The sequence below is a fragment of the Ammospiza caudacuta genome, chromosome Z (assembly GCF_027887145.1).
Source record: "Ammospiza caudacuta isolate bAmmCau1 chromosome Z, bAmmCau1.pri, whole genome shotgun sequence".
NCBI classification, from domain to species: Eukaryota; Metazoa; Chordata; class Aves; order Passeriformes; family Passerellidae; genus Ammospiza; species Ammospiza caudacuta.
The window spans coordinates 81004693-81027880 of NC_080632.1; the positions used below are offsets into that span (position 1 = coordinate 81004693).

Below are 23188 nucleotides of genomic sequence, written 5' to 3' on the forward strand. Positions count from 1 at the left end.
AGGCAAACTGAGTGGGGTTTTATTTTCCCCCTCCTCCTCTGCCTGAAGAACTGGGGGGAATGGCAGGAGAGATTTCCGTGTGAAATCAAAAGGTACCCTTGAATCAAGTCTGATAGCTGCTGAAAATTCAGCACAGAAACGTGTTTCTGTCAGTGGAAGACCTTGTTTGTTACCGTAAGGATTGTATGCAGCGCGTTGTTTGATCCTGAGAGGACTTTGATCTATGCTAGCACCTAAAATATAGCAAAAGATGTCACTAGGCTTTGGGAAAAGAAGGGAAAGGAGAAACAGGAAGGGAGGGAAAGTGCAGGTGTGTGGTGCCAAAGCAGGTGACACTGAATTATTGATGTGTTGGTCAAGTGAAAGTGGTTTTGTACAGGGGAGAGATGGGTATTGCACTTCTGGGGGGAACTAGATTTTGCTGCCTACCCCAGAAAACACTATTGAGGGACAGAAAAGGTCCAGCAGAGCAACTTTGGGCATTAAATTCAGAGCAAATAATTCCTTTACCTACATGACCTGTCTTCTAAGCCTTTTCTGAGGTATAGGTGAAATGAAATCAGTCTCCCTTCCTTCTTTTATCACCAGAACTGGAAGAGGTTTGATTGAGCATCAGTGTTGAAGGTATTCTTGACCAGAAATGCACTAAACAAGCAAAAAGATGGTTATACAAAGGTACTCCTGAGCCACTACACTGCTGTGGGTGCTGATCCAGAGCTGTCAGGGAGAGATGTATGAGCCATTTAAGGCCAAGGGCCATCTCTGGATGTGAACAGGTCAGAGGTGGGTGCAGGTCTCTGATAGCACATGAATTTTTCTGGTGTTGGTGGACAGTGAAGAGATATAGCATGAAATCTCATTGCTAAGACAAAGCAGGCTGAACACATATTAACACAATTACAACACATAGAGGTGTCTGATGTTTGTGTACCTGTGAGCAGCATGGGAGATCTTAAGCAAAAACCACTGAAAGGAAGTTTCCTAGGACCTTCTTTTTCATATGCCAATGTGTGATTCCCTCATCTGTCCCCAGGACACTGTTCATTCACAAAAACAACCCCAATGTACTCTTTGTGCTTAAAAATAACAAGATGATCCTGAAATTCAACTTGACAAAAGCAATGTTTTCCTGCGATTCTCACCCACGGAAGTGGAGAGGAGACATGATCAAGGAAGACAATGGATGCAGCATTTTCCCCTGTGCTTATTGATGCTGGAGCAACCTGGATGAGTTTTGCTCCCTGCTAGCCATCTCCCCTTTCTGTGCCCTTTGGTGAGATGTGGTGGAACATGATAGGCATCTTGTATTATGTCTTGGAGAGATGCAGAGAGGAGAGAAGTGAGGAATACTTAATACGATGCAGAGGTTCACTGCAGTGTCAATAGTCTCTATTATTCTTGACATGACCCTAATGCAAGCACAGGGCTGTTTGTAGGATGCCTCTTTTTATCAACAAGTGTATCTGACCCAAATTTTATCACAGATGTCAAATACAGTATGGACAAGTGCAGCATGAGTCTAAGAGAAATTCTCCTTTCTTAAAATGAATATATAAAAATAAAGTACTAGTAAGAATGTCACTCTTTCCTTATTTATTTTCAGGTCAATCATGAGAAAGAGAAGAGAGGCAACCCCCTTCTGAAAGGAAAGAATCATCCTGAGCTATCAACTTATATTGGAAGAAAGCTTTTCCCTCCCAACAGTCATCATCCTTTGTCAGCATCACAGGAATGTCTAGGACACTGTAGTTAAAAGCTGGAGTTGTCACTCCTAAGCACTGTACACAAACACAGATGCATATGAAAGGAAAAATGCTTTTCTGGAGGAGTCTAAATGCTTACCAATCAAAGAGATAACACTAGGGAAAGGTTAATTAACTCCATTTCATAGTTAGAATATCAAGGCAAAGGTGGGTTTGTTGAATTCTGTTATGTAGGCAAGAGTTGAATCTAGAGTTGGAAATCCTGGTTTAGTTCAGCCCTCAAAACTGCTCTTTATCACCGGTATTTCTCTCTTAACTTTTCTACCTCAGGGAGGATCAAGGAGACCAGTTTGTACAGAGGCAGCTGAGGAGCTGCCAACATCTTAATGAAACCTGAGGTCACGTGCAGCAAACTTCATCTGTGGGCCTGGTCCCCTCTCGTCACTGCATGTCAAAAACATTAAAAGCATCTTAAAAAAACCTTAAATTCATCTTAAAATCATCCAGGTCTGGTACTGTGCCTCAACGAACCACACCAAATGTACTCAACCACACACATTCATGTACTCAAAAAAGTCCTTAACATTTCCAGAAAATTATGTCGCAATTTCTATAAAAATGGAGGGAGAGGAGGGGAAAATAAAGGAAGCATATGTGCAAATATCTTCAAATAGTCAAGGATCAAGAGGGTAGGAAATTTATTTGGGGAGAGCAGAGAAAAGCCAGTGCCTGTTCACTTTTTAGTTTGAATTAGGTAATGCAGGGATTTGTATCAGGGAAGCTACGTATGTCAAGCAAATGTCATGCCTGCCTGTTTGGGTTGATTTCTGCTTTTCTGGCCTTTTCATTTGAGCAAGAATTTTCTATCGGATCCAAAACTCAGTCTTCACATAAATGCATGATCAAATCCACTATGATCCCTCAAATGAAAAGGTCTTGAATTGACATTTTCTGGATAAAATACTTTCATTAAAAATAATTTAAAAAAGAAACCATACAAAAACTCTGCCCTACAAACAAACAAGCCCCTCCTCCAACCCTAAACCAACCAACCAAAAAAATACCCCCATAATGCTGTAGCAAAGGTCTTATGCATTATCAAGCATGCTGTCTAGGTGAAGACAAAAAATACAAAAGAAGAAAAAGAAAAGAGAAAAAAGGAGATGCCAAATCATGAGATGACAGAGACTAGTGTCCCTCTCAATCAATACAGCAGTGCTGATTTCCTCCAGATATGCAGAATTGGTATGTAAGCACAGCATTTGGGGATGAGATAGACTTCTTAAGGAGAAATCAGTGTTTTGAGTTTTATTTCTTTCAGTCAAAGGAGAAATGTTACAAAGTGTTCATTCTGGAAATTTGCCTGTTTTCACAGATTGAGAAACAATATTAGGATGGAAAAACATACATATATGGTAACTGACACTCCAGGTTCAAAGAGTAAATCCAGCTTTTAACAACTGGATGAATAGGTGATTTTAAATTTGCACGATAGATTCTATGGTCTCCATTGTTTTGGATTTCTGCTTGTGACTGACATGACTACTGCTTCAGAAACTAAGTCCACTCAGAGAAAACCAGTTTTCTTTAAGGGAGACAAGAAAAAACTTCTGCAAAGCTGGTAGTGGACACAAAGGAAAGAAATAAGCATGCAAGGAATAGGAAGTAGCTGCACACTGATGTGATCTGTGACTGGATGGTTGTGCAACCTCTAAGTGTTGAATGGTGTTAGTTGTTAACTGCTGTGTTAACGTTAATTTTATTGAACCAAAGACTCCATGACTAGATCCATTGGAGAAAAAGCTTCAACTACTTGGCTTTTAAACAAGTTTTTCTGGGGAATTGTTTTGTGTACACAGGATATCAGAAAGAGAGTGATGAAAACCTAGGGGAAAAAATTCTGTCGTGGAGTAAACACTTTCATTTTTAAAACTTTTTTTTTGTTTAACAATGTTGAGTCTATTTGGTACAGTTCTGATTTTATCCAAGTTGACTTAAGTGCTTTAAAAATGAAGTAAGGAAAAAGAATCATTCACTTCGATTAAAAGGGCATTAGGCTAGGTTTCAAAAAGCCACAAGGTAGCATATCATCTTAGTCAAAGTTCAAGGTTAGAGCTGATATTAAAAAGCAAGGCAAGTGAAATCAAGAGGGTTGCTGTTAAACTTGGCTCTTGTAATGGTGTCGGCTTCTGTTCAGAATTCTCTTGGCCTCTGGACAAGATACTGCAATTCAATAACAGCTAGCAGAGACTTTCTAGGACTCTCAAGGATGTTTTCTGAGTTTCAAATGGAGAGACCTCCAGTGGCTCTGATCTGCATCATCAGGCCACCTCAGATAGGTGCAAGACTTCAAGTGACATCTTAGGAGCAGTGCTGGCTGGCTGGATGGGCTATGAATAACCATAATAACAACGATTATAAAAAGAGTTTGCACATCAGAGCGAAAGAATGAGGAGCAAAGAGGATAAATGTGACTCTTAATCTTCAGCTATCTGCATGGGAAAGTATGATTAATAACTACAGAGGCTTAGCATAACCTCCTCAGATAATGAGTGAGGTGGCCTTCTCCAAGCCCTGATTATCCTCTTCTAATGGGCTTCATATATTGTGTAAACTAATAACCAAGGCCTAAGCAATGCACACTCCAGGGTCTGCAGGAAAAACACTGGGCCCAAATGTGATTAAGTTGGTGAAAATTGCCCAGCAGCACAGTGTGGTCTGCTTGAGCAGAGGGGGGAACAGGAGGAGACAATGAGAAGCAATGTATCCTGCAAAGAAATGAAGCAGAAACTAGCACAAATCTGCCTTTTAACGTCAATATGCTGGTATAAATCTCTTGGCTTTCAACCAGGATTGCTGTGAGTTTTCAGCTGGAATTGGTGGAAAGGCAGGGCACAGCCACAAGGTGTTTAATACCAAGAAAGAGAGGCACCTATAATGAGGAGATCTGATTGCAGTTCTACTCAGAAAGGCAGCAGCAATGCCAGATCTGAAGGGTAACTCAAGTTGTCAGTCAGTGTTCCAGAGCTGGAAAGTGAAGAGGCGCTCAGAGAAAGCTGGAGTCCCTAAAGTGAACAAGTTCAACAGCACAACCCTGGCCCAGGGAAAAAAATTTAAAAAAAATAAAATAGAAAAAAAATGACCTTCCAGCTCCCTTGGCTATATCTCTAAAGTGCAAGCACAGCTGAAGGGACTCAGCTGTATAGGGCATCTAAAGAAAGGGGACAAGATTCTCATTTGAGCTGCACTGATGTAAAGAAGCTTAAACTCTGCAAAAGCATATGGAGTTACTCTCAATTTACATCCAGCCAACAAGAGTACTGAATGACAGCCCCTCCTGACTGAGAAACATAATTCTTAGCTGCACAATGAATATCACATTAGATTATCCAAACTGAAATAATTGTAAATACTAGATTTATCTGGACTCATTTGTGCTGTCTGCTTAATTGTTGCACTTCACTCAACAAGGACAATGAAATTAATTTGGACAGGCTCACTTTAGAAGCATTATCGTTGTGCTGTGGCAGGTTGGATTCAGAGTACTGGTGGGAAAGGTTTAAGGCTTAACTGAACTAAAAATGAAAGAGGAATACACAGCAATATTCATAAATTTGGGGCCTCCACTGGGACATCATGAGACACTGTCTTTGAAGAGTGTCACATCTGTACTCTTTGTAGTGCATCCACATTTGTAGAACTGTAGCTTCCAAAAAAAAAAAAAAAAAAACCAAAAAACCAAAAACATACAAAGCCCTGAAATATCAGCATTTTCTCAGGCTCCCCTCAGAAGCTCTGTGCTTGTTGAATGCTAGCAACACATGCCCAACTTGCCCAGGAGTGTCTCAGCCTCTCCTCTCTCAGGTGAAAGTGTGAGTCACGTCGAGCAATGTGAGGATGCGGTGGCAGAACAAACAACAAGGCGGGAGCAGCAGGCTGCTACCAACAGAACAGGTACCCTGAAAGGTTAGAAAGGCTCACCCTCTGTACATCCCACTCCCTTCCCCTGTACAGATAAACACAGGCAGAGAAATCAATCCCCAGTTGCTCTGAGGAAGAACAGACAAGAGAGCACAACATGTACAACCCTCTCCTGCGTGTCTTGTTCTCTTGGGCAGCATGAGTATGCACTGAAAAGCTCATACACACTATAATTTCAAGAGACACGAGGTTTAGGACAAGCCAACCCTGCAGTCTATATACATGTGGCATCACAAACCTGTGGAAATGCTCAGTAAGCTGAGACTCTCCCTTTGTCTGGAGGAAATACGTGCTCTCCCAGGCAGATGCAGTTGGGAAGCACGATGCTCCTTCTCAGCAACTGTAATCTCAACTCATTTCACCAAGCAGGCTTTACGGGAACGCAGGGTAATGTTTCCAGCAAATCTACAAAGGAGATAAGAGATGGCAAGGACAGACGTGCTGGGATGGAGGAGAAAAGGAGAAAATGATGCTTGGCCAGACAGGAGACATTAGCGTGACTTCAATGGGAAAGGACACTACAAAACAGCCTAAAAGACAGAAGCAGCACCTCAAATGTTTACCAAGGAAGATCTCTACAGTAAGCTAGCCATAAATAAAAAGACCAAGAAAAACCAATTCCAGTTTTACCACCTTGAAAACAAAGTGCTCTTCCACTGATCAAAGCTGTAAATGAAATCAGAAACTCACGCCAGCATGTCTTATCAGTTACATATTTACCGTGCAAAGTCAATATAGTAGCATAGAAATTACTGAGCCATTCTGAGAACAAGAGAAAAATAAATTTTCTCCATCTGTTTGAAGGAACAACCTGAGCTTGGAATGGATTAGTTATAGCTGGACAGAACTTGCTCTGCCAAAACCTGCCTACAAAGCCAGTGATCAAAACACTCATTTTTTGCAACATGTCAAAGAAAATATGCACTAGAAAGAAACAGAGGATTTTAGGATGGTAGTATACCATACCTAAGGGGAAAGTAAAAGAACAACTTCATTCGAGCACCAGAAGATTCATTTAGTGCAGAAAATGAATGCATATCAAGATCAAAATATGTTACAGAAATCAAAGAAAGTTGAATGCATGTTTTTACAAGAAATTGTATTTTAACAAACTTTTTTTTTTTTTAAGGAGTGGCATGGTGGGAAGGGGAGGGGAAAAAAAAGGTGTGGGACACAAGATAGAAGAAGTTCCCATTAAAGAGAAAAATGGGAAATGCACATTTCTTCTTTGAAAAATAGGTTAGGCTTAATTTTGTCCTTGTACTTACAGAAACTAATCAGAGAGATTTGACATTGCTGGGAACCTGCCAAGTGCAGCGGCTCGTACATGCGGGGCCACTGTGGGTCTCTCAGTGCCGCTTACTCAAAAGAGCAAAATTCCTTCAGATACCTGCTCGCCTCAGCTGATAGTGCAATCTCGTGGTCAGTCACTCCCCAGCACTTTCTCCCTGCCAGGGACAGAGCGCAGCAGAAGGGAAACACGGCAGCTAAATGGGTTACATCACGTCAAGTCCTATCAGGACTTACCCGTGAGAGGAGAGATGGGACAGTTCCTGCCACTCCCAAAAGCATTCCAGCTCAGAGAGTTCTTTAAGCAGTGTCCTTAACCTAAAGAACAGTTTCAAGTTTAATGCACAAATCATGCTCTTAGATTATTTAACGTAGGGAACACGGCTTATTTTTTAAGGGATCTGCAGCCAGTGGATGGATTTCACATGGTAAGGCTGGCAGGCTATCTACTCTGCAACTGAAATGTTTTCAGCAAGCATAGATGTTCTTAACCTACATAGCATAAGTAGCACTACCAGAAATAATGTTTCAGGAAAGATTCAAGTCCTTACTGTAGAGCTGCCCACCAGGAATTACAGTCATGGAATGCAGTTACTCCACAGCATTCAAGTCCATGTTTTCGTGTTTTCATTGCTATTACATAGACTATTTAAATTAAATTAGATCAAGACACAGGTCTGTGTGTTTCAAAGATAAATATTTTGGTGGCAGAGATAAACATCTGATTCCTCATTCTTGTGCGTGGTCTTCAGCCTTTGCATTAAAAAAAAAAAAAAAAAAAAAGGAATTATTGTATTGTAACTGAGTATCTGAAGGATTTTAAGGGATGTATACACTGCATGAAAAACATGAAACAGACAGTGCTCACACCAGCATAGGCTATGACTGGTACAGCTTGTAAAGCTATAGTATAGGTGGGCATATCTCCCCAGGAAGAAATCCAAACCACACAACTATACAGGATCTTATACTAAGTGCTTTACTAGAAACTTGGAGTGGCCTTGCAGATCATAAGCAGCACAGACTTTGTAGTGCAAATATGGGAAGTGGGTGTTTACGGGAAGGGTAGCCTAAGAACAATGACTCCTGGGCTGGGTAATGTCTCACACTATGGCTGAAAAAATGAAAAGGTAAAGGGTGCCTGTCCTCTTCCTCTGTTTCTCTGTGACTGGCAATGTGGCAGGAGGAAGGAAGGTTTACTGCTTGCAAGCTATTCCTGGGTGTATCCCATCATTGCCAAATCAGCAGGGTGATGCAACTGGCAATCCAAACTCTTAGGGTTCATTAGTATCTAATACTTAACACTGTTGAAACACCAAGACATCAACCATCCTTAATTCTTACAGTTTGGGGCTGGGACCTCTCTGTAGCAAGCGGGCTGAGGGTGCTGTTGAAGGGCCCAGCAGGTGTCAGGGATGCTCAGTGTTTTGTGAGATCATGCATTCGCATGCAAAGATTCTTGGTAAAAATATGTTTCCCCATTTAGAGCTACGGTACTTTTCACGATGACATCATTTCAGCAGTGACAAATATAGCTGAGTCTGCTCTTTCCTACGCCATATAAATCCCTTGACCTCAATCAGATCATTGCTGATTTACACTTGTGTAAATGCAGTCAGAATCCAGCCCATGGTATTCACAAATGTAGGCCAGAGTAAGCATTACTCACAGACAAGAGACAACCCTTCAGAGGAAGGAAAAAAGATCATTTTCATGCAAATATCCTTAATAATAAGGAACAAGAGTTAGAAATAAGAGTATGAATGAAATGCAATCAAGAACTGCTCTGAGATCAGATTTGCTTCTAACTTTATGATGCTGCATCAGCTGCTCTTACAGCAGCTTAAGCCCAAAATTTGACCTACCTGAAACTTGTTATACATAATTTTTCATCAGGGATCTGTGAGCTGACTCAATCTCCAAGCTTGGCTTTGAAGGTAGCTGGAGGTGCTCAGCTATTCACAGGGTTTACAGAAATTTGTTCCCTGTGTTATATGAAAATGGAAACTTTTTTTCCCTGATATCCAGCTTTGCCCTCAAATTGTTGCACATTATCTATTTATTTATGCATAAACAGTGGCATTATGGTTTGGAGAATAGGAGTCCTTTGATGGGAGGTAAGCTTGACTAGCCTATGGGAGTTTACTGCTATGCATGTAAATGAGGACATACATACAAATATGCAGAACAGACAAGTGAAAATATACAGCATCTCTTTAAAATGAAATACTTTGATTGCTCCAATCACAAGAAGTTGTAAAACTACCCTGAAGAATTAACAGCCTCAGTACATGCTAACTACATCCATCATAAATTCGTCTTTAGTTTCTGTTATCATATCACTGTCTCTTGGGACCCCCAGTCCTGTCATCATTTGCCCTTTATAATTTATTCAGCTTGTACTTGCCTGAATCCTTTCTACTTATCATTCATCTTTACAGTTGTACATAAAATTAGATTGATCCTCCTATGGCAGACACGTCAGAGAGAAAAGTTGTCATTGAATAACACATAAAGCAAATGAAGGTCCAGCAAAAGCTTTTGTTGAATAACTTGAAAATCATCCTCTGAGATACAAAAGGTGTCAAAACAAAAAGACAAGACAACGCTACCTTTATAATTTTTTTTCTTTTTTGCACATCATTTTTCAATTGCCACCAAATCTCCCAGGCACGACTGGGAAGCCTTTTTCCCATTTTGCATCTCAGGCTGAGTGTGGTTAGCCACCACAAAGGTGATGAATACACCAGTCTCAGCTGAGATAACAGTGTGCATCCAACACACTGGCTCTGTCAGGATGCTGGCACTGTGCTCTTTCTTTGCAAAGCTCTTTGGACTGGGGAGCAGGGAGAGAGTTTACTTTGTATTCTGGAGGCTGACTTGTAGGGATACAGAAGCCAATCTTTAACTAGTGAAATGGAACTTTAATGTTTACCAAGCAGATAGGACCCAGGTGTTTCATCTCATCTGGTGAACAGAGCAGCGCTGTCAAACTACAGGGGTTTTTAGCAAATGGAAAGTGCCTATAGCTTCCTCTTCCTCTGCCCTGCTTTATCCAAAGCAAGGTCCAAAAGGACTTTTTCTGCCTGGTCACTCAGAAGGAGGAAACAAGGGGGAAAAAAATAAAGATCACTTTAAGCATGACATTGACATCCAAAAATCTTAAAGGGAGAATTTCTGGACATTTTCTGAAGGATTGGGTTTTTGTTGTTATTTTGTTTTTTTGTTTTTTTTTTTTTTTTCTCTTTTTCTTTTTTTTTTTTTTTCCCAAGTCTCTTACCTCAAATCTGGTTTTATTCCTTTTCATCTTCATTTTTAACTTCAGAAAACAGACATGTTTCTCCCAAGGGAACAATTAAATGTGTTTTCTTTCAAAATCTAAAGGGCATGGTGAGCAAGCTGTGTGTTCAGCAGGCTACTTTAATCAATGGAACCCATCCAGCCTACCGCTGCTGACCAAATTGCAATTTACATCAGTAGAAAAAAACTTTTGAAATGGGAAGTTGTGGGAATATAATACCATTTTTGACACAACACAGCATGCAGGGTGATATGTGGTTTAATGGTTTTCTAACAAGCTTTTGGAAAAAGCTTTGAAACGCTAAAAAAAAAAACCACCAAAAAGACAGTAAGATTTCAAGACCTGCTTAAACAGTGAAATCCATGCTATACGGGCAGGACTTCTGAAGTCTACATGATACTTATGTCTCATTTAAGCCTTATGACATGGATTTAAGAGAGGCCAGACCTTACAGGGTTTCCTCTGCCCTCCCCTCTATGTTCAGGTGTCTTTCCTCACATAAAAATTTAAGTCAGGTATGACCAGTAATGTTGGAAAAACCTTTTTTATTAAAACAAACAAACAAAAAAACAAACAACCCCCCCAACAAAACAAAACAAAGAAACAAAAACCCACAAAACAAAAATAAACAAAAAACCCCCCTAAATTGTGGGCAAGTGAAATTAGATGGAGAGTTTTTGTTTCTTTAAAAATGGGTTTACTGTGAGTTTTATGAGCTCACCTGTCTTCTAGTGTTAAAGAGGCATATTTTTGCATATGATGAATAAAACAGAATGCATTTTTTCTAGATCGCAAGAAGAGACAAAGAACATCAGAACAGTTAGGGAGAAAACTAATTATGTTTCGCACTGAGAAATTTAGCATACCAGTAGTACCACTGTCTCTTTCAAGAGGAATAGATGCAGTGAGAAAACCCAGCCTATTTCCCAGACTGAACAAGCCCCGCAGATTGCTGAGGTTAACAGTTTCATACATACTTAATTTCATAGTTATTCTTTGCAAGTCTTACAGGAAGGTTTTAACATTATGCAAAGAGACAGTGCCTCCAACCAAGTGTACATGGACTGTTCTCTCCCGTTGCCTGAGAGAGCCACAAAGAACTAGGGGAAGAAAAATGCTGCTGTGCTTATCATACAAGAGCTCAGTTTATTTGTGCTATAAATAAAAGCAGATCTTGATAGCGTAATTACATTTCTCAGCATTATCCTCTGCCATTCACTTGAGAAAGAAAAAAGAAAGGGGAGAAAAAGTTCGCTTCACTATAATTTGTAATCAAAATGACTACACTTAAAACATAATTTTATTTCCCCGATTTCATTTCCTGTGGAGCTTTGTGGGGCAAATAGATAATATTATACAAAATCTGCAGGCAGATATAATTCTCCCATACATTGCACTGTCATTGTCTAGATCATTTTACCCCCCTGGCTTTCCTCAGGACCATGGCCTGTGGTTTGATATTGCATTTTATCATTGTGGGATATATCACCACCAGAAATCCCAGGGGTGAGACAACTTTTACTTTCTCTAATTTCTCTCTTCTGCTCCCCCAAATTACTCTCCCTTGCCTTAATTCGCTTTTTATAATGCGAGTTTAAAAAAAAAAAAAAAAAAAGGTGGTTTCCCACTATGAAGGATTAGCACAGATTATGGTGAACAGTGTTAATTATAGGTGAGGAAAAAGAATAGTGCATCTCTCCAATCTGTTCTTGATTTCCCCCGTGTCTGTCTGTCTGGTAATAAGCCTCCTTTAATCTGGCAGTCCCCTTGGTGAAATCAGCGCCATGGACAGCAGTATTGATTGCTTCTGAGAAACCATCACAGCTGCTCAACCAAATTACCTTTGATATGTGACCTTTAATGTAATTACTGCAACATCAAAGCATTTCTATAAATTATTAAAGAACTAATATACTTCATCATCCAGCCACTCTATTATATGTAAAATAAACAATCACAAGTAAACACTAGAATTTGAATTGTCCGACAATCACAAAGTGCTCTTTACACACTGTGCACATTAACCTTCCATTTTAGGCAAAACAATTTCAAACTCTCCAAATGAGCCTAATTTACTCATTCAGATGAAGAAGATTCAAATGATAGTCTTCTGTTTTACATTCCAATCCAGATGCTTCAAAATATGTATCATGTTTCCTTCCCACGCAAAACGAAAGTGCCATAAAGACTTTATTAATCAACACATACCTGCTTGGAAGTCTTTTGATTATTCCACAAGATGAGTTTATGTCCTACATATAACATAGAAATATGTGAAACATATTTCTGTCATTGTACAAACCACATCCAGAAAGTAATTACTGTAAAATATGTGCATGTAGCCACTCCACTAAAAACAAAGTGATACATAGCTAAGACGCAAGGCATCTGAATCTGGACAAAACCTCCTCATGCCTCACCATTTCCATACATTACCATTCATGTGCATGCTATTAAAAATTACTCAGTTCTGTGTTTTACAATGCAAAGAATACAAGCAGCAATATTGCAAGAGCAGGAAAGTGTACAGTTTACTGGAGAATGGGAAAGAATGTCTTAGTCTAGTATTATTTATTTTTTCCTATACCATGCCTGTTAATTGTTTTTGACGCCTCCTCAGTCGAGCTGTTTGTGTCACAGACAGTGGAGTGTCAAGAGAAGATGTTATATGCATCTCATTTTGAACTTATGTGAATAAGGACTTAGACCCCTGAACCTAAAAGTGCCTCTTATTTTATGGTGATGAACTATGGTTGATATTTTTGGCGCATGTTATCAAGAACAGTCAGGTAAGTCATAAATAATTCTCTGTTACTCAGATAGGAACCATAAAACAGTATCCAGGCATGATACTTTATCAAGAGACAAGACTGGTTTCCTTAAATAAACTACAGTGACATCATTCAGAGGATGAGTTCAGAAACTTGGCAGAAAGCTGCATGAAGAGGGTTTGCTGGTGGAAAGCAAACCTTTATCCTGAGACAAATAGAACTGGAAATGAAAGGGATGGGAAAATAAGTGTTCAGAACTCTAAGGAACCTGGTTGCTCTTTTAGACAGAGGATTCACTGCTCTCAGCTCAATGAGATCCTGATGTGTCTCCTGAAAGTGTGTAAAGAAATTAAAAAAAAGAAAAGCCTCCTAGAGGCAGTGTGGCCAGTATGGAATATATGTAAGAGCAATTGCACAAACCAAGGAAGAAATTGTTTCCCTGTAGTCTAGAATTAGTTGTTGCAGCCTTTGAAGTCTCAATCCTAATGCAAAAGTTGGTTGAATTCTACCACTGTCCAAGAAAATAGTTTTGACTTTAAGACTTTTGTGATTTGAAGTATCTAACACAGAAATTGAGAATCGGAATGGTGAACATATAGGAAAAAAAATCCTAAATCATCACTTGCCCTCCCTCTCCAACACCTGAGTCCTCAATCTCACTGACCCACTGTGTTCTTGAAGATATTATCATCATACAATTTCAGGATAAGATTTTAAACTCATAGAGAAGATAGATTTCCATTTACAAGTGGATGATCTCTTCCCAATAAGAAATGCAAGGAGTCTCAGTGGAAAATCTGAAATTTCAATTATTCTTTTTTAAATACACAACACTCTATTCATCACATCTCTAGTATAGATAAATATGTATTTTATTTCAAGCATATTTCAGAAAATTTCAGTTAAAATGTTACCTGAAACATCCCTATTCAACATATTCTCTCTCTCTTTTTTTTTTTCCTATCCAGTTTTATCATTCAGGAAAGAGAAGCCAAAAGAAAATATTGGAAGGGGGAGGAGGAAGAAAAACTGAAATCCCCTCCCAAGACTGAAGTTACTTTCAATCTGCTGCTAAGGAGGTTCTAGAAAAAAAATAATTCAGAGGGAGTTGTCAGCTGACAGAAATATTTTTAGGCAATGAAGTATGTATATATTTGCATAAGGTATGGCCTTTTAAGCAAAGATAGATGTAGATGAGCAAGTGCGTGGGCATCTCCATACTGGCAAGGTGGCTTAGAGATAGGTAAATAGACCCAGGATGATGGAAACAAGCAGAGCAGAATCAACACTTTCCTCAGAACACAGAGCAAGGGATGAGTCTTAGATCTGGTGGAAAGGTAGGTTATAGCTACACAGCAATCAATCATTCAGCACCAGCTAATAAAGACAGATTTTTGGATAGATTTCCTCTCAGTTTAGATGCAGCCTGGGGCCCTCAGAAGCCCACTTTTAGTTACGTGGTCACTGGCTCCTGGTTTTTGTGAAACCAGCTTCATTCCAGCTGTGGGAGCACTTGGCTGCTCCCGATCCACTGGCTGAATCTAAATAGTCTCTCCCTCCCCCGGGTAACCACTTAACTAGAAACCCATCCCAGCAGGGCAGGTCTTCCCCACATAATGCTGATTCTATTTTTAGTTCTGCTTGTGTTGTCTGAACCTTAGATCTTGCTCATGTGAATAATTTTCCTCATTATCTCGCGTGCGTCTTTCCTCTCTCTCTCTTTTCTCCTTGTCTCACCGCCTTTCCAATCTGCTACAGCTGCTTGAATACTAAAGTAACTGAGTCAAACCACTTTGTCATCAGGAATATATTTTCATTCTGTGATAACTCAATAATGTGATCTGTTTCTTGATTTCTTGCTGCCAAACCTTGCTTCAGAGAAGAAAAGGAGTGAGAGGAAGCACCTGGTGAGGACCACTAACATTCTGTAGTGGTCAGAATCCTAAAGCAGCTCCTCAGCTGAGTTAGGCTGGTGGAATCCAGTCCATAACCAGTTGATTTCTGTTTTCCTGACTCCCAATAAAGGCAAAAAGCTTTTAGTTTTGTGCATGGGAACCATTTGGGTAGGTTGGTGGTATCTTGATTTTATTAGCACAATGCAAATACTGAATCATCCAAACAAACGGAGACTTTCTGCTTCCAAATCTGAGAGGAGAACACCATATGTAACCCATTTTTTAGATTTAAAAGAAAAGAGAAAAAAAAAAGGAAATGTTATCAGTCTGGACTCACCCCCGGCAGTGTCTTCTGTTCATGCAGTGCGCTCTGGGCCTTTAGAGCAGACTCCCTTTCGCAGTATGTTAGGAAGGCACAGCCTGCAAAGAGCAAGAAAAACCTCTTGTAAGAGCACTATTTCGGAGAAGATCCTTCTGAAATTCAGACAGAGAACAAACCACTTTCCTGTCATCATCCCATTCCCAGTAAATCAATCATAAAATTCTCTCCTAAGTGTGTCAGTAGTGTCAGTAGTAAAAGTCAAGAAATGAAGCTATCATCTCTTCCTCTGAACCCTGGTGGACAGTGAGCAACAGTGTACATTTGAGTGCTTATTTTTCCTTCAAGACATGCTGATATTTCAGCTACAGGAGGCTGCACAGGATTAGGGATCCCAAAGGTTCCACAGGATGGCAAGGTGGGCCATGGGATCCCACTCCTGCTCCAGCAGCAGCGCTGGGAGCAATCCCCTTGCTGCCACATCCTGAAAGGTCTCACGCCTTTCTTTCCTGCCAGGTGCTTTAGGCAAAGGGCATACAAGGACTTGTAGCTTCCTACTGCAGAGGAAAATTTCTGTTGTTCAGCCTGACCTGCACCAAAAACTCATTGCTCTTCTTGCATCACACCAGAAATCCATCTCCCCGCACTGGCTGCCACAAGGACTCACTGGCTTCCAGTTGTAAACACAACCATGCCAAAGCCCAAACGATCACTACAAAACATCCCTGACCCACAGATCACTTGAATGTCAGAGATACACTGATGGGTTACATCTTTGATTCTTCCAAAGATTAACTTATCAACTACAAAGCCTAAAGCCCTGTCAAAGCAGAGCCCTGCTATGTTTTCCTTCCCCACCTCTATGCTTCCCTTCTGGTAAAAATGTTGCAAAATCTTACTCCATTTGTGTGTCTGATGTGATCAAATTTTTTCTTCTTACTGCAGTATACTGAAAACCTGCCAGTTCCTGCAGCAAAAAATATGCTTGTTATGCAGAAGACATTTTCTCTGAAATTACTACAGAATGTCTCCAGCTCCTTGAAATGGAGGTATCACAACTTTCAAGGTTCAGGCAGCATGTCCCTCAAACTGAGAATGTTCTTCTGGAGTAGCACAAGTATGGAGAGACTACCAAAGAAACAAACAGGTCCCACAACTTCGTTTTCAGCCACCCACCTTCTCCCCAAGAATGTATAAAGTACCTAACAGGTGAGTAAACAGTAAACTGTAAACTTCTTTTCAGCTTTGATTGCCACTTTGAACATTTTGTCCATGCAATGCTCACTTTTTTCCAAATTTTTTTCCTTAGAGAGTATCACTGAAGAAATGCACACTTTTACATGCTTTTAATAGATTAGTACATTAAAGAAAATAGGATTTTTTTTCTATAAATGAACATTTTTTTTATCAGAGATTGTCCTGTGGAAGTCACTGTACTCCTATCACAATGAAGCTATGATATGGCATGAAAAAGAAGAAAAATAACAATTTTTTTCACTATTTCTTATCCTGTATTAGTTTCTTCTTACTTTCTGTTTATTCAAACCAATCACATTTATTATGTCTCAATAACTGAGATTCAGATGCAAAAGGTAACAGTCAAAAGAGGAGACTGAACATCATCAAAAGTTTGCATACTTGGAATTATTTTGATTTGTTCCCCTCTAACTTTAAATGGATGAGGAAGAAACTGTGGCAAAGTGTTTACAGCTAGCAGAAATAATGGATTGGAAAGGATCCTTAAAAGTCACCCATAGCCTGATAATCAAATGGGAAACTATGCTTAAATTTAATTTCAATGCTAAATCACAGGCTGAGAGCTCTCTGTTTACTAGATACAATAAGAAAGTCTCCCTTTAGCAGCAGACGTGGAGCAGCTGATACAGTCTAATTAGGCACATCATAGCACACTGTTATAGAGATAAACTATGCAGTGTAAAGCTCTCATAATGATAGCTATATTTTTCTCCTCATTGTGATTGCCACGACGACAGTTCAGGGTAACAATGTCCTACTCCTATAGTACCACGACTGTAATTCAGGCTGAGTAAGCAAGAGACAACTCTTCTCTCAAAATGGGCATTTTCCACCCAAAATCCACCCTCTGTGTGTGTGTGGAGGCAAGTTCTCACCAGGAAGAAACCTCCACTAAGTTGTCTCCAAAGCTGTTTCAAAAGTGGTAAAAGTACCAAACTTCCCAAATCAGTACTCATAATGCATCCAATCATCACTGATATAACAAACACACTGCTATGAACTAAAAGACTTTGAAATTGAAAAGAAATCTACACTCTCATATGATCAGACAAAAAAACCCCTCCTGTTTTGCAGAGACAAAATATATCCTCTGTGGAAGTGCTTCTTTTTCCCTTTTCATTCATATATCATGCACATGAATTACAATCTATCCCACACATGTTGGGTAAAAAAGTAATATCTCTATGAAAAATAATATCTTGTTTATTTAAAGTAAGGCTTGGTTTCTTAGAGACCATAAGAAGTTCCATCCCAGCAGTGGCCAAATGAAATAGAGATTAATGTTCATAGCAGGCCTCAAACCTGAACTTGAAAAGGACAGCTCATGGGGAATTTTTGTCTTCCCTTTCCTTACCACAATATTGCTCTGTAAGGCACATATGCAGCATTAGCCATCAGCTAAAATAATGAATTTTTCCAAAAACACGAGAACTTTTATAAAACAATATTTATGTATTACTCCATTCTGCAAGAATTTCTTGTGCATTAGGATGAAAGGAAATGCCCTTTCTTGCACCATCCTGCCTGCCTCCCTGAAACCAAAACTGATCTCTGCTTTGTACTGTGGTGTTTAAAGGAATGAGAACCCCTTTCACGTGTTACTTTTCCTAGGCTACCACTTTCAGTGTGCCTCCATATGACCCCTCCAAAGGACTCTTCCTTCCTGGAGAATGTTGCTTAGGAAATACAACACTAGACACTCAGATTAACACTATGGAGTACAGCATCCTAAACAACTGAGTCTTGAAATATTTTCATATGGAGCAGCTATGTTGTTTTTTATTTTTTTCCAGAGAAAAGAAAATGGGGAAAAAAAAAAGGTGTTTTTTTTTTTTTTTTTTTAATATGATATTTTTTCTTCTTTTCATTTTGATTTCCCAGATGGAAAAAAATTTTAGAACAATCAATTTTCCCAGCTGAACCTCACGATTGTGTACAGAATCACTTATTTCACTGGGGAAAAAAAAGATTTTTCATAGTAGACTCCTAAGTAGCTCAACTTAACTGCTCACTTGCCATCAGCAGTTTTGTCTGGGTGTGAACATGACTTCTGGGTGGAAGGCTTCATATTCTATTACAAAACATTTGCACCATCCATCCCCTTTGAATTGCCCATGTTCAGCAGTATAACGAACATTTCTCAACATACCTCTTAAGTAAAGGTGGTGTGAAAGCAATGCATTATTTCTATCCTCCACTTATATGGGACGTAATGACTCAGTCAGTGCAGAGTTTATGAATTATATCAGAATTTGAACAAAAAATTTTAATTGACTATTTGACAATGAAGGGCTTGGTCCAAACTGCTCCCAATTTCTATTCTATTTTTCTCATGCATTCCAGACATATGTCAATCAATTAAAAAAGGCTGTGTTTGGATTGTGTATTTCCAGCTGTTCATTTGCTACCAGCAAACAGCTTTTTGGGCAAGCACATAAACATCTGGAAAATCCCACCTGCCTGTTAACCTATTGAACTCCAGTCTCTTGGAAGCATGAGGACATATCAAGATGTCTCCTGGGAAACAGGATTGTTAAAGACATGCTGGGAAACAAAAACAAAAGCTTGAGATGGAAAAGAAATTACAAAGGCTCTACTTTATTTTTATCTCCAGAGAATTCAATAGTGCAAATAATAATTGTATGAGATACAGATGGAAAATGATTGTGGTTATGGCAACTTCAGCTTCATAGCAAGTCTTCAGAAGATTCTGCACAAGCCTGGGAGGCAAAACTGTCAGAAGACACACTGTGAACTGAACAAAATAATACTGAAAACTGAAAGCCAGTCACACAGCCTGAGCTGAAGAAGGCAAATGCATGACCTGGGAGAATGGACAACAACCCACTTTAGCAGATCAGGTCTGAGACCATCTAAGGAACCTCAAAATGCACAGGTCCATGGAATCTGATGAGATGAATCCATGGGTCCAGAGGGAACTGGCAGGTGAAGTGGTTAAGCCACTGTTCCTCATCTCTGGGAGACCAACAGGGTACCACTAATTGGAAAAGAGGAAAAAATCCCTATTTTCAAAAGACAAACTAGAAAGAGCTAGAGAACTACAGACCATGTTGGGTAAGATCATGGAGCAGAGCCTAATGGAAAACATGCTACATGGAAAACAAGGATTGTACTTAGTGACAGTCAAAATGGCTTCCCAAATGGCAAATTGTTCCTGGCAAACTCGTGGGCCTTCTACAACCGGATTGTAACACTGGCGGAAAAGAGGAAAGCAACTGACACCATCTACCTGGACTTGTGAAAAGCATTTGACACTGTCTCACAAAACATCCTTGTCTCTAAAATAGATAAAAATCTATTTTGGGGATGGGCTAGTGGAATTGGCTGGATAGTCACACTCAAAGGGTTGCTGCCAATGGCTTGATGTCCAAGTGGAGAACAATGACAAGTAGTGCTTGTTTTTCAGGATTTGGTTTTTGAACTGGTGTTGCTATACATCTTTACTGGCAACACGGACACTGGGTTTCAGTGCACCTTCAATAGGTTTACCTTGAAACAGAAGCTTGTTTTGTGGAGCAGTCCATCCTCTGGAGGGAAGGGATACCATCCAGAGGGATCTTGACAGGCTTGGAAAGGGTCCCATGCAAACCTTGTGAAATTCAACAAGACCAAATGCAAAGTCTTTTACCCATTTTGGAACAAACTCAAGAACAAATACAGACCGGACAGAGAATGCGTTGACATAAGCCCTGCCAAGAAGGACTGGGGAATGTTGGTTGATCTCAGCATTGCACACTGACAGTCCAGAAAGACAACCATGTCCTGGGCTGCAGCAAAAGAACTGTGTCCATCAAGCTGAAGGAGGTGATTTCCCCCTCTAGTCTACTGTTGTGAGAGTCCACTTGGAGTGGACTCTCATTTCTGGAGTCACAAACTTATGAAGGATGTGAAGCTGTTGGAGAGAGTCCAGAAGAGACCACAGAGATGATCAGAGGGCCTGAGGCACCTTTCTTGTAAGGACAAGTTGAGAGAATTGAGTTTGTTGAGCTTGGGGAAAAGAAAGCTCTGGGGACATCTAACTTAAGGAGATGCAGGAGAGCTGGAGAGGGACTTTTTACAAGGCCACGAAGTGATAGAACAAGGGGAAAGATGGCTTAAAACTTGAAGAGGGTAGAGTTAGATCAGATATTAGGAAGAAATTTTTTTACTGTGAAGGTGATGAGGCACTGTAGCAGGTTGCCCAAGGAGGTTGCAGATGCCTCATCCTTGGATATGCTCAAGGCTGTGTTGGATGAGGCTTGGTGCCTTGGTCTAGCAGAAGGTGGACAGGCAGGGAAGTTGAAACTAAGTAGTGATATTGCATTGGGGTTTAGAATCCTAATGCTTTGCCTCTCTTGGAGCAGTTCTTGTCCCAGATGCTCACCTCAGCCACAATAATCCAGAACAGTTAGGATAACCCTAGGGATTGAGAAGGTTGGCTCGAGTGATCTAAGCCAATTTTTAATTCACAAACTTTTGTGACTATAGCGTATGCACTCAACCAGTTATCACAGCTCGCCTGACAGGTGATAACTTCTGAAACTACAGCCTTTCCAATACTTGTGAGTGTAACTAAAATCAGAATCATTGCCCAAAAAAAGATAAAATTTCAACAAGGCTGTCAGTTGGTTTTTCTTCTTTGAGTCAAATACCTTCTTGCTTTTTAGTTACAAATATATTAGTTAACAGTGAGGATTTCCTTAATTGGCCTTCCTGTGTTGTGTTATGCTAGAATCCTTCACAGCACATGAACTAGTGAACAAGACAGCCTTCTGTAACAGAAGAAAGAACACAGATCAGCTGAGAGTGTCTACTTTTCCCCCTACCATCTTTAGTGTACCTCACACCCTAAAACCCCAAAGCAGAGAAACCAGCAGACCACTATGGACTTTCAGAAAGCAAACTGCAATCCAAACACAACTCTCTAAGTTCCTCATGTTGTGTATTGAAAATGGAGAAAGCAAGTAATTCTGCATACCTTGGGTCACAGGCTAATGGTCACGCTCCAGCTCAAGAAGAGGTATAATCTTCTAGAGAAACTGGTTTGAGACCAAAAAGTTTACATCACTGGGAAACAAATACAGGAACTCTTAACTGGTCACAGTTCTGAGCATCTCATTTAGTGATGCCTCAATTTCACTGTACCCTAATTGCCATTGAAAAAATTAGACCAAGATATACGAGTTATCTGTGGTGGACCAGAGACCTGTGCCCCATTTTCCAGACTAGGCTGGTGTTTTAAGAGAGCTACTTCTCTGAAAATAAAGAAGTTCATTGCTTCAAAATTCAGAGATCTGTTATATAGAGAAAGAGCATGATACTTAAGAAAACTCTTGCCTTAAAATCAACATCTCAGGTTACGTCTCCCAGCAAGGATTTCAAAGTGAAAAAGAAATCTTTTTTCGCTTTAACTATCCTAGCTCTACATGTCTGGGTTTGAAACAATTCTCATTTGCTCTGTCTACAGTGGACTGCCCAAAGTTTAATCACTTGAGGGTTTCAGAGATTGAGCTGAATTTTCTTGAGGGAGACACAATCAATAAAGACTTTTGGAACTGGAAATGTTTTATCCAATTTCTTCATCTGTTTCTCTCTCAGTGATTAACTACCTTCTGACAAAAGTTAACATCTTTGCTGGTAAAGAACATTCACTTGGCTAGAACTTTCTTTTTCTCCATCTCCCCTGCTGCACAACAACTGAACACTAACTGTTTAGAGAAAAAGATAGGAATAAAAATCTTCCCAGATATCAGCTTCCCTGTCAATTATATTGCAAGGTAGATTAACATCCGAAATGCCCTGCTGTGTGGAATGCTAATTTTCTTTTTCCTCTTATGCTATTTTCCATTAACTATTATGATGCTGTAATATTCCTGCTATAGATAACTTGATAGGGTTCTCTGTGTTAAAAGCATACAAAAGACCCACTCGTATACGTCCGTGAACCAATACTAAAAAGCAAATTAAGAGGCTCAATCTGCAAATGCAGAAGTTAACCATATTTACAGAATATTAGCTCACTTAAAATGCATTTATGATAGTTCAAAATGAGGCATTGATATGCACAGTCCAAATCAGAGTCAGTCCTCAGCGTAAGCAGTGTTTAATTATATTTAGCAGTGTACAGGCAGACAACAGAGACTTGAGCATCTGTTGGTATGTATTTCAACAACACAGACAATGGTTTTCTCCTGATTTTTCATAACAAGTAGTTTTTTAATGAAAGCATCAGTTTTTAAAAGTCAGAATTTCTCATAGAAATTTTTAACGAAATAGTTCACCGAGTCTCTCAGCCCCGTGATACCATTTCTGACAAGATCCTACAGCAAGAGTAATTTATTCCAGGACAGCCACTAGTCTGGGCTCTAATCTGGATCAGGCAAACAGGGTCTCGAGTGCAGAGCTTTGACACAGGAGAGCACATTGTCACTGGCAGACCCCTAAAGCTTCAGGTGTATTTTTTAAGTAACACCACAGTTACCTTGCCTCCACACCACTGCAAAAATGGAAGGCATTTGATCTGTCAGACTTTCTTCCCCAGGATGGGGGAACAGTTTCTGGCTGTGATTCACACATAAATGTTTTTTCCTGGGGTCTTGAAAGTTCCTTGCAAGGTTGCTTTGAGCAATCCTTTGCTGACTGGTACACTCAAAGCAAGGTGCAGAGTGAAC

The 23188-nt window shown here is 39.9% G+C and overlaps 1 protein-coding gene across 3 annotated transcripts in view; it reads right to left on the reverse strand.

The window, feature by feature from the left end:
* Positions 1 to 23188, reverse strand: part of CELF4 (CUGBP Elav-like family member 4) — a 695302-nt gene that overhangs the window by 589190 nt on the left and 82924 nt on the right. For all 3 annotated transcript variants that reach the window (XR_009275938.1, XR_009275937.1, XM_058823562.1), the window contains exon 2: positions 15279 to 15361. Coding sequence is in view for 1 of the 3 variants with exons in the window: in XM_058823562.1 (XP_058679545.1) it covers positions 15279 to 15361 (83 nt within the window). In the remaining 2 variants the exon portion in view is untranslated. The remainder of the gene's footprint in view (positions 1 to 15278; positions 15362 to 23188) is intronic.